This window comes from Narcine bancroftii, chromosome 2 (genome assembly GCF_036971445.1).
Source record: "Narcine bancroftii isolate sNarBan1 chromosome 2, sNarBan1.hap1, whole genome shotgun sequence".
Taxonomy (NCBI): Eukaryota; Metazoa; Chordata; class Chondrichthyes; order Torpediniformes; family Narcinidae; genus Narcine; species Narcine bancroftii.
The window spans coordinates 102045751-102058444 of record NC_091470.1 but is presented as its reverse complement, the minus strand read 5'-3'; the positions used below and the strand labels follow the sequence as shown (position 1 = coordinate 102058444).

Below are 12694 nucleotides of genomic sequence, written 5' to 3'. Positions count from 1 at the left end.
TCCCTGGTCCCCATAACTTTTGATACCCTGACTATTCAGATACCTATCAATCTCTTCCTTAAAAGCACCTAACAACTTGCTATCAACAGCCACCCGTGGTTGCAAATTCCAGAGGTTCACCACACTGGCAAAAGAAATTCCTCTGTATCTGTTTTAAATAGTTGCTCTTCAATCCTGAAGTTGTGTCCTCTCGTGTTAGAGTCTCCCACTGTGGGAAACAACTTTGCCACATCTACTCTGACAAGGCCTTTCAACAATCAAAATGCTTCTATGAGGTCCCCCTTCATTCTTCTGAACTTCAAGGAGTACTTTCCAAGAGCCGTCCAACATTCCTTGTGTGAATCCCTCCATTCCAGGAATCTTCTCTGAACCCTCTTCAATGCACGCACATCCTTTCTTCAATAAGGAGCTCAAAACTGTCCCCCATTATCCAAATGATGCCTCACCAGTAAAACCTCAACATCACATCCCTGTTCTTGTAATCTATTCCTCTCGATATGAATGCCTTCTTCACCACCGACTCAACCTGGAGGTCCACCTTTGCAGTATCCTGCATGCACAAGGATTCCCAAGTCCCTTTGCACCTCTGGGTTTTGACTTTACTCCACACCCAAATAATAGTCTGTCAGTTCTAGTCTCCTTACTTGAGAAGGAATATAATGACTTTGGAGGTGGTGCAGAGGAGGTTCCTTGGGATGATTCCAGAAATGAGGGAGGGGGTTGATCTATAAAGAGAGATTGAGTTGCCTGGGCCTATACTCTGGAATTCAGAAGAATTTGAGGGGACCTCATAGAGACGTGTAAAATCATGAAAGGGGGGTAAACAAGATCGAGGCAGGAATGTTATTTTCACTGGTAGGTGAGACTAGAACTAGGGTCGTAGTTTCAAGATTCTTGGAAGTTGATTTTGAAGATTTCTAACCTGAAAATTGATTGAAATGAAAAATTAAAGAAAGCATAGAAGGAAATGACACCTGAAGATTAGAAATAAAATAAATAAATCATGAGTATAAAGGTTGTAAGCTGAATCTTCGTAAGAGTGAACTTTTTCCTTTGAATAATTGTAAGAAATCAATTGCCTATTTAGGTGTAACAATGACTAAAAACCATTAAAACTTAATCAGAGAAAAATTTCTCTGAAAGGGGCGCTATCAAATTGGTCACCTCTTTCTTTATCATTGGTTGGTTGAATCAACATATTACCTAAATTTTTATACCTTTTTCAGACTGCCTGTTTTTATTCCTGTCTTTTTTTTTGATTCCCTTGTCTCAATCTTCTTGTATGTGGAAGAATAAACATCCTCGCCTAAATAAAGTTCACTTAAAAAAAGTTAAAAAGAATGGAGGTTTAGCCTTACCAAACTTTAGATTTTATTATTGGGCAGTCAATATACAAAACCTTACGTTTTGGTTATATTATTAATACTCTGAAGATTGTCCAATGTGGGTCTCTTTGGAATTTAATTCTGATACAAAATTTTCTCTCATCTCTCTTGTTGGATCCTCACTTCCTATTATTTTTAAATAAAATGACTAATAATCCGGTCGTTAAACACATTTTGAGGATATAGAAGTTGATTTTGGACAGAGATGAGGAGGAACTGCTTTCCCAGAGAGGAAGTTAACCTGGAAGTCTGTGCAAGGAAGCCGTGGAACCCTCCTGGTTAAACATATGTAAGGTACAGTTGGATAGACATTTGCATCGTTGGGGAATGACAGGTGATGTGGAAAAGGCAGGCAGATGGAGCTGAGTCCAGATCAGCCACGATCCTATTGAATGGTGGGTGGAGCAGGCTCGACAGGCCGGATGGACTACTTCTGCTCCTATTTCTTAAATTCAGTTTGTTTTCTTCCACTGATTTTGCTCAATCCACTGCATTCCTGCAGCAGTTTGTTTCGCTGTATTTGTAAAAAAAGCTGTGTTTATATATACTTGTTAAGATATTAGGCCGTCCTGATGTGCTTCAAGGCTAGTCTCCAAAGATAGTTACTGATGAAATGTAAGGAAATGTATGGTCAGTGGTGACAGGATGCTCCCACAAGCAGCATTATGATGGTGACCAGATAATCTGTGTAAATAATACCAGTTGAAGCAATGCATGTATGGATGTTCCCTGCCAATTGTACTTAACGAGGGGCCCACCTGAGTGCTTCAGTTAATATCTCATCAAACAGACTGTATTTTTGACAGTGCTGCATTCTGTCACCACTGCTTGGAATTACTAAGATAGATTATTTTGTTAGGTTAGTCTTTTGTTTGTGTAAATTCACAAGACAATGAACATGCTGGCTGTCGATGAATTTTAAAGTATAATAAATGGCAGGGTTCTGCAATGGCAGCGGCGTTGCTGGTGTGGACCCAGGGAGAATGGGGAGCAGAGGCAGTGCTCCTTCACAGGGTCCAAATGTCCAGTCCAACTATCAACAGCTCCATACAGGCTCTAAATGGCCTGTTAAAGGAGCCAAGGACAGGGCCCGGGCTCATGATGACGCCTTCTGTGCTGGCAGCGGGCTCAAGGTTGCAGAATCTGAAGAAGCAGAGGATTGGTATAGGGCACCAAATAAAAGGGGGAGAAAAGGTGTCCTGTTTGAGAAGGAGAAGCGGAGGAGATGACCCTAAGGGATGGTGACCACGGTGATGGACCAGTGAGGGGCTCTGCGGCTGAAAAATACAGGCAGCGGGCTGTTGTTGACTTGCGGTCAGAAGACTCTCACCAGGCTGTGGACTGCTGGAGACTGGCTGAAAGGGAACCAGGTATTGGAACCAGGATGTGAGGGCGCCGAGGGCAGGAGGGGCTCCCGAGGGGGGCGTCGGGCACTGAATGTTCAGATCTGGAGTTTGGGTTGCAAAGACTACAGGAGTGCTGGAGGCGAATACACAGAGTGACTCTGAAGGGACTCACCTTTGCTTCTCTTCCTCTGACTGTAAGACATGCTGGGCAATTTCTGCTAATCGTGACTAAATGAAATTTCAAATAATATTACATCTGTTGTATTACTTGACAATAAAAGAATCGAATCTGGAATCTTTAAGAGGTTTTGTAAGATGTTTCTGGGATTCATTAAACAATATGTACAGGGTGGCAGGTAAACTGAATGCTTGGGAGGTAAAAAACATATTTTGCTTAATATTGACTTGTATTTTTAAAAATTAATTAAAAAAAAATTAAACATACAAAATGGTGAAGGGCTCTTTCAACCCATAACCCTGTCCCGTCCAATTACACGCAATTAGCCTACAATCCCGATGCATTTTGAACAGTGAAAGGAAACCGGAGCACCTGGAGGAAACTCACACAGACACGGGGATTCGAACCTAGATCATAGGCACTGTAGCAGGGTGTGCTAACCACTACACTAATAATGCCACCCAATTTTAAAAGATTGAAGATGTGTGACTAGGAACCAACCAAGTCTGATCAAGATAAATTCAGGCAATTAAATACTTCAATATTACATGGAGGCCCTGAAGATTTTCCTCTTCCTCTGAGGAAGAATGCTCAAGTACATAAAGGATACATCTATTTGAGAAATGATAGTCATTTGAATGCATTTTGACTTGAGGGAGATTACTCAACACTTGAATTATCAAGTTCAGCCCAAGTTTTAGCAGTAATGGCATTGGGAACTTGACAGCTGTTTTCAGGGATTTAAGAGATTGGGATAAAAGATGTTATTCCAAATGTGACAGCATCTTTAGGTTCTGTGAGAGACATTCCTGGCCTCTTCCTTGTACTTACAGAAGAATATCCAGCCGACTGTACGGAGGACAGGGTTTTCTGCAATCACTCATTTCCTCTTTGGACCTCCACGATTACACAAGGAATTGCAGGAAGAGCGGGATCTGGTTTTTGCGATTGGCCAGTGTGAGTACAGCAATACGAAAGAAGATGGATCATATTTTAGTATGAAGCATATACCTGTCTGAGTATTTTACATTTAATGCAGAGGGAATTACAGGGATAGGTTAAACAGGTTAGGATTTTATTCCCTGGGGTGGAGAAGAATGAGGGGAGATTTGATAGAGGTACTTAAAATTATGAGGGGGATAAACTGAGTAAATGTAGGTTGGCTTTGTCCACTGAGGATAAGTAAGATACAAATCGGAGGACATGGGTTGAATGAAAGGGGAAAAGTTTAGGGGGAACTTCTTCATACAAAGAGTGGTGGGAGTGTGGAATGAGTTGCCAGCTGAGGTGGTGAATGTAGGCACAATTTTAACATTAAAGTAGAATTTGGATAGGTTCTTGGATGGGAGAGGTATTGAGGGTTATGGGCTGGGTGCAGGTCAGTGGGACTAGGTTAAAAAAAAGGGCCGAAGAGGCATTTTTCTGTGATGTAGTGTTCTAGCCCTGGCTTAACACTCTGTAGTTTTGCTTTCTATCAATTTCTGTGTCACTGTGCATTGTAAGAAATGTTATTTGTAATCACTGATAGTGCACTGTAATGAAAATTAACATTGTTTACCTGTTCAAAGTGTTGATATGTTTTTTTATATTGCAGGCTCCCTGGACAACAATCAGAAAGTTCACATTCGGGTTTTGCAGACAATTTACAAAAAACTGACAGGGGCAAAATTTGACTGTGCACGATATGGCTCACATTGGGAACAACTGGGATTTCAAGGTAAAAAGAAGGAACAAAATGTTTTACATGTGGTGCAAGATCCAGTTTTTGAAATGAGATAGGAGTGGTGTTTGTTAAGAAATAGCATCATTCAGTATTATCCTAAGATTGGGATATATCGTCGTTTGAATTCCCAATAATATTATAATTCAAAGAGTTACAAGACACTGCAACACCAGGGTTGAGCAGTATAGCAACGCAAGCATTATAAATGTTTAATTTTTAAAAGTTGATTCTGGCCATTTAAACCTGTGCTGCTCAATTACACCCGAATTAACCTGTTTTTGGAGGGTGAGAGGAAACCGAAGCACCCAGGGAAAACCCATTCAGACATGGGGGGGACATACAAACTCCTCACAAATACTGCCAGATTTGTACCCGTGTCGCTGACGCTGTAATAACGAGGCGCTAACCGCGCTGCCCACGAAGCGTGAGTATTCAAAACATGGTTGGAATTTGAATTGGACTTGGGTGTCAAACTAACTGGGTGTGTGGTTGTGAAGATGTGCTGCTGTTTGATGACGCCAAGTCATTTCACACTGCCTAACAAAACTGAGGGAAGTTCATACATGATCATACATTTTTGAATACAAAGAACAGTGGTGGTTTATATTTGTGATTTTTATGTTTTCTTTCTTCCCATCCCTACTGCTACTAGGCACAGACCCAGGGACTGACCTGCGTGGAACAGGATTCCTTGGCCTGATGCACACACTGTATATGGTGATGGACCTGCAGATTCTACCTTTAGCTCGTGATATTTACAAGCTGTCACACCATCCAACGCAAGTTAGTTGAAGTTCACACATTTTAACACGTAAAATTCAGTTGCTAAAGGGCTAAAAATTGCAGTGGTCATAAATTAATGTTAACGCTGCACAAGAGACTCGACCAAGTTCCCTCATGTGTGATATTCGTGTGGCCCAAGCAAAGCATATCAGGCCACAGCATGTTTAAATACACAAATTCTCTGCCCTTCCAGTATGGCGAGTTGTGATTTGGAGTAGATAGAATAATGAGCCAAGAGAGAATGTGGGGGAAAGGTTTGGAGGCAGAGGAGCAGATCGTGGATAGATTGGAGAAGGGGCTTGTAGCCCAGGTATCAATTTATCTTTTAACATCAGAAAGGGCAACAGCAAACCTTCATCTTCCCCCCCCCCCACCCCATTTTTTTGGCACTTCCTACTGTTTGAGGCCCCTGCTATTTGAGGGAATTTTGCATGAATCATCAAAATGAGCACAACAGGATATTTTGTGAACAGTGTTAGGTCTGCTTTGTTCATGAATGAGTGAGACAAACACCAGGCTGAGTCGAAATCAGGGTTCTTTGTTCTTTATTACCGGATTGTAACACTTGCGACTAACCATGTTAGTCGGAGAATGCATTCTGCCGTTATCAGCAAAATGGTGATTTTTTATACCCTTGGATATGTGCTTAGAACATCATCATATCATTACTTGTCCAATGACTAAAACTGTTGCTATCCTTTCCCTGCTAGCTTCCTGCCTCTCAATCCATCAATGTCTCTCTTATCTTGTAAGTACAAGGATGCATTCACATCTTGTTACAGCCCTGTACATTCCCATCTCATGATGTTTTACCTAACAGGAGTACAAGGACACCTCCCCTTCTTGTTACAGCCCTGTACAGGGTAACTCCCTACACATTCCCATCTCAATAGTGACCAAGGGCCTATACGTGGCAGATGCACAGAGAACCCAGATGGAAAATAATGCACTAATGGAATATAAATTGCTTGAAGCTTGAAATATTCTATCATTAAACACATAAAATCTTTGGACTACACAGCACAATTTTCAGGTCGGAGTCAGGCCTGCAATGACTTGTCATTTGTCTCAGCATAGAGAACAAGCTCAATAAAAGGAACTTGTCAAAAACCTTGTTAATGTAGTTGGAAAAAAATCTGAAGAATATAAAACTGCGTTTGAGCATGTAAACTGGGGCTAAGTTCTTAATCTTGTCAATGCTTTTGTCTGGTGATTTAATGCTTCTACATTTATAAATCTTGGGCTGTTCAGATCCAACTGCAACAGTTGCTGATGCTTTTGGTTGCTGATGGAGACATTTCTGATCTGTTATCTAGCTGCTCTGGTTAGTTTGGCTGAATGAATGGCTTGTTTGGTGAAGCAAAAGATTTATTTTGCAAGCTATTCAGTCAAGGCAGCCTATTCTTGTGTACAACAAGTAGTGCAAAATAAATCAAAAGTGCAAGTATGGTGTTACAAGAACAAGTTCCTTTTAAAACTGTACAAGGGCAGCATCATTTTATGGTGTTACAAGAACAAGTTTTACAGAACAGTGTGGGCCTGGGCCGTACTTGACAGCGGGCTGACATTTCCATTCCTGGCATGTGCAGAGACGTCTTCTGTCAGGAGGATCGTTGTAAAAGCTGCTCCCTTGGTTAGTGCTCAAGGCCAGGGAAGGAAATTTCAGTGCAGAATTTTTGCTGCCATCCCATGATTTTTTTTTGTGGCCATCAGGTGAGACGACGGAGGCTTGCACAGGGCCCAGCTTTGTTCACTGCTCCCTCTCAGCATTCAGTGGCCAGGCTAGAATTTTTATATTTCAGATATGCAATATATTCATAATATATTTGCATGTCAGCTTTTGAGAATCATACACCTTGATACCCAGATCCCTCTTAATTTCAGTTTTACAATCTCTCACCATTTTCACATTGTTTTTTTGTAAACTTTTCTAGCCAAAATTTTTAATGAAAAAGAACACAACACGGTAGAAGCAGATTCCGCCCATTTAAATCCGTGCCACCCAATTACACCCAAATTAACCTACAACCCTGAATGTTTCTAAGGGTGGGAGGAAACCTGAGCACCCAGAGGAAATCCACACCATCATGAGGAGAATGTCCAAACTCCTTACAGAAGGTGTGGATTCGAATCCTGGTGCTGTAATACGCCAACTGTGTTGCTCTTTGTTTTCCATTTCCAATCTTGGCCCAACCACTTAGCCTTTCTCTATTCTACCTGGGTGGTACGTTAGGAAGGACTGGAGGCTCTATTCAAGAAAAAAGGAAGCGTGCGTCAGGTATAAGCAGCTGGGATCAAGTGGATTTCGAGTGCACTCGAGGGAAATCAGGAGGGCAAAAAGGGGACAGGAGATAGCTCCAGCAGATAAGGGAAGAGAGAATCCCTGTCTGTCAGAAGCTGGGGACACTTTCCACAAATGTAGTCAACAGGGAGACAGAGATCCCACATCCCAGGAGGAACACTCCACTGCCTTGAATGCCAAACCTGCCTACAAAGATCCTACCTCAGTCTGAAGCCTCTCACATCAAAGTCTCCATCACACTCAGGCCACTCCACTTGAGCTTTTTTTCCTTTTACTGAGTGAAGGACTAACTCACCTCCTTTATATCTCCCGCCTCCAACAGCATCACACCTCTTATTGACTGGCTGCGATTTAAAAAAAAAATTATACATGCCTCACAGTAAAAAGCCCGTGCTGCCCGATTAACCTTTAAGCCCCGGTACGTTCGAACAGTGGGAGGAAATTGGAGTCCCTGGGAAAAACCCACACAAACACGGGGAGAACGTACAAACTCCTTCCAGACAGGGTGGGATTTTAACCCGGTCCCAATTGCTAGCGCCATAACAGCATTGCGCTAACCACTATGCAAATCATGTGGTCGATGAACCACCTGACTGCAGCAGGATTTTTCTCATTGGGATTCTCATAGAGGGGCAGCGTGGTTAGTGAAGTGGTTAGTGCAATGCTGTTAGAAAGGCAGCGACCAGGATTGGAACCTAGCGCTGTCTGTAAGGAGTTTGTACATTCTCCCTGTGTCTGTGGGTTTCCTTCAGGTGTTCCGGTTTCCTGCTACCTTTCAAAAACATACTGTGGTTGTAGGTTCATGGGATATAATTTGGCACAACCGTGCTGTATTATGGTCTAAATTTAAAAATTCTGCAAAGGGAATACTGTATCTTATAATTAATCTTGGTGGTGAATGTCTTGATCATTTTTTTAATAGCACCAGGACTCTTTAATAGTGCACTCCTGTTAGATTGAATAAAATTACTCTAAAATCTTCTGAACAAATTTAATTCAGACCCATTTTGATCTTCATATTGGTGAGAGAATTAATTATTGCTTGCTCAGTCAATGTTCTATGAGTATCTCCTGTTCTGACAGTTTTGCTTTTTATTTCAGAATTTCCCCTTCTGTCTAATGTCCATTAATATCACCAGAATTGCTATCCAGGCTCTGAGGGAAGAATGTCTATCCAAGTAGGTGACATAGAATATGATGCTCAATTAACCTGGTCATTGACAGAGTAGGGAGAAGGCAAATATGAGAACATGTATAAATATTACTTTAGAGAGCAGATAAAATGTTTCTTCATCCTCCACATCATTCCAAATAAATAAATCATTGGGATCATAAATATTAAGATTCATAATTTAAGAATCACCATGTGTCATTAAAAAAAAATGGTTGTATTGACTCTTCATTTATGCATTGATCAGTACTTCTTTCAATCAGTGATAAAGACACAATGTAAATATTGTCAAGGATAACCCCCTCTCCAGGCATCCTGGCTGCAAAGGGGTTCCTGCAAAGGGATGAGATGGGCATCTTCGTCCCAGTAGCAACGGTAGTTGGGTGTCTGGGTGGTACGTTAGGAAGGACTGGAGGTGAAGATAAAGTTAGAGGCAATAAAATGAAAGATCTGACTACACTCTTGTCTGAAAGAGGATTATTATAATTCTGGAAAGTGTTGGGTGTATTCGATATTGTGTTTGTTTTGTGGCAGAGAATGTAATCGAAGACAGCAAGTGATTGGAGTCCTTAATGATTTCTACGTGGCAGCGTTCCTGCATCTTTACCAGATTTGGAAAACACAACACAAAACCATCTCTGATTCAGGATTCGTTCTTAAAGGTGAGAAATGTGATGTGTTCTTTTTTGGTGAAATTATTTTGAACATTTGATGAGAGGAAACATTAGATTATCTCACTAGTTCTCACATTAGATCGCCCAATATTGAAAGTTGCACTAATGTTTATGCATAAATTGATTTTGAAGAATGGGACCACCACACATTAAGCTGCTTATAAGAGATTTATGACAAATCATGGTAAGACTGAAAGATGTAAAATCAGGTATGAAAGGTTCAAGTCCGAAATGTTGGTCATGTATCTTTACCTTCGCTATGTAAGGTTGAAAAGCTGTCTTCACAAAAATGTGAAAAATATTTTTGTCCTATTTGCTGCAGTGCATTAGAACTAACCCCAATGTGAGACTGAAATGAAACCCATTGTATTTGGACTTTATCATTCAAATCTCTGAAATTCCCTTTCACCTTTCAAAATTTTGTGAATATAAAATACCTTTCCTGTTTCCTTGCAGAGGTTGAAACATTTGCCAAAAAGAATCCAAAGCAACTGCTTAAAAAGTTGGAAACGTACTTGACAGAGCGCCAGAATGGGATGGACTTGCCTGCGGATAAGGTGTCCCTCACTGCTAACCATGCTGGTGGCATGAGGCCAAAACCCACCTCAGCTGCAAACACCAAAGAGATTAACTTTATGGGCGTGTGTGAGCTGGAGCCAGAACCTGAGGGTGAGGTGCGGCTCATCTGAAGCAATGTGTAAGTGATGGGAATTGAGAAAGATAATCCACATTGGCACTTGGCAGGGATGTAGCATCTGAAAGTTTTACTATTACGGCATGTACCACTCAAGTACTGGACATTATACCACCAACCATACACAACATCAGTGCAGTAGGACCTTGGCTTCATCTAATGACAGTGGCTTGCAAATGTGTAATTAATGTAGGCTTGCTGTATTAGTTCATATATTCAGTGCTGCCCTAGCTTGAACACTTGAATGCTGTGTCCAGAAAATGCTCGTACACAGAAGCTTTCTGCTATCTTTCTAAACTGGTTGAAACACTCAGGAGAGGAGAGCACATTTTTTCCTCTTAACAGTAAAGCAATCTGTACTGGGCACAGTTTGAACTCTACTTTTTAAGTGACACTAGTTAGCTTTAATTCTGAATTAGTGTTGTCAGTAACGAGACGGAGAGAGCCTGAGGATGCAATATCATTGTATCTGTTTTCTGAATGGGCAAAATGATTTTGGTTCATATCATTCATCTGAATGAGAAGAACCTTTTTTCAAGGTGACTCTATCTGATTGTTATCTAAACCACACAAGCTAGTTGACTTTTAAGTATTTGATGTAACCAGAAGACATGTAATACCTGACAGACCCACACGGATCTACAGTTTCCTCACTGAGCAGTACTTGTTTAGACAGCGTGTCTTGGGCCAGGCACCCGATAAGAAGATTGATTCCAGATGAGCTGAAAACTTGTTCAAACCCATCAGTTTTAGGATTTCATATAAAGTAGTTGCAAGTGACAGGCGAGTTTGGTGCATATGGTTCGATTTTAGCATCTTTCTATTTTAAATCTTCACAATCATTTAAAAATAAACTTTTCAGCTGTGCAAATTGTTGTCCCTTGTGTAGCTTTAATTTTATTTCAGTTTGCTGTTCCCCTTCAACACTAGTGAGTACAGATCAGACATATGACTTGTCCATCATCCTGTGTGACCATGAATCTCGTTATAGTACCAGTAATGTTAGAACTTCAAAACATTTTGTGTTAGCCTCAATTTTGTTCTCTGTGTATTTTAATAAGTTTTAAATTTATTCCTAAATTCGTTATCAGGAGCACTTAATTGTGGCTTGTTAAAAGTTACTGACTATGAGGAACCTTCAGTGATCTGAGGTAGATGAGGTTGAATTTCCAGCCGTGGCTCTCATTACTTTAGCATCGAACAAGTTGCAGCAAATAGAGTAAATCCCTTCAATACACATAATGGAGGCATGGAGTATTTTTCTGAGATGCTTGATGTTTTGAGGAGAAAATAATTTTTCATTAATTCTTGTGAATTTAGATTCAAAATTCATGGAGTATTTATCCCTGAGCACTGCAGGATTTTAAAACGTATCAGAGTGTGTTGTTTCCAGTAGAAAGTCGTTCACAGGAATCTACAAGGCAGTAGATTGTTACATGTAAATTACCAACACAAAGATCTGTGTTGATAAAACTTGGGCAAAGACGGACAAATTCTGCACATTAGAAATGATCGGTCACACAGTGCACATCAGAATTTATTGTCATAAACATACATATGTCACAAAATCTGTTTTGTGACAATTACAAGTGCAAAAGTTGCTATAAATTCCATTTTAAAAAAATGGTGGAGGAGCCATAGAAAATCTTCATTGTTTCTGAAGTAGAAGTAGGCATTGCAAACTGATGAAACAAAATGAAACTGCGAGATCCCTTTGTGCCAGATTATTACTTGGTCAAGAGGTCAGTTTGCTTTTCCCCCAACTGCATGTATGAAGTGAACAGCCATTTGTAGATGCCAACTTCCAATAAGCCTCAAGTTCGTTGCATCCCCTTATTCTGAGGACAACATTGGAAAATTACCATGAGTGCCCTTATCCAACATTATTTTTGCAGTTTAAGGATGCATCACCAGGTTCATGACTTGCAGTTAACTAATATAAAAGCATACAAGCCGTAGTAGGCTTGGATTTCTTTTTAAACTATGCATAAAACAAGAGGATGCTGTTTTTAAAATTTAAAATTTAATTTTTAAAAAATTTAGACGTTACATCATGGTAACAGGCCATTCAGCTCACGAGTCCGTGCTGCCCAATTGACCTACATCTCTGGTATGTTTTGAACAGTGGGAGGAAACTGGAGCACCCGGGGAAAACCCACACAGACAAGGGGGAGAACGAACCAAATCCTTATAGACAGCATAGATTTGAACCTTGGTCCCAATTGCTGGCGCTGTAAAGGCGTTACGCCAATCTTTCCGCCCCCACTCTCATTAACCTCATTTACATTCAGGAAGGAGACTTCGTTGAGTTGTAAGGAACTTGGACCTCAAGGTTACTGAATGTGTCCAATAAATGTAGAGGAGCAAACAATGGAGCATTGAGGAACTGCTGATGAGATTATTGCGGTCTCTCGACTTTGTTTTGTTTCTGATCTAAT

At 40.7% G+C, this 12694-nt stretch overlaps 1 protein-coding gene across 4 annotated transcripts in view; it reads left to right on the top strand.

Annotated features, from left to right (window-relative positions):
- The window catches only part of elmod3 (ELMO/CED-12 domain containing 3), a 33580-nt gene extending 22453 nt beyond the window's left edge, over positions 1-11127 (top strand). For all 4 annotated transcript variants that reach the window (XM_069917735.1, XM_069917737.1, XM_069917736.1 and 1 more), the window contains exons 9-14: positions 3743-3866; positions 4504-4626; positions 5285-5415; positions 8819-8895; positions 9423-9550; positions 10019-11127. In XM_069917735.1, coding sequence (XP_069773836.1) covers positions 3743-3866; positions 4504-4626; positions 5285-5415; positions 8819-8895; positions 9423-9550; positions 10019-10251 — 816 coding nt within the window. In that variant the 3' untranslated portion in view covers positions 10252-11127. The remainder of the gene's footprint in view (positions 1-3742; positions 3867-4503; positions 4627-5284; positions 5416-8818; positions 8896-9422; positions 9551-10018) is intronic.
- The last annotated feature ends 1567 nt before the right edge of the window (positions 11128-12694 follow it).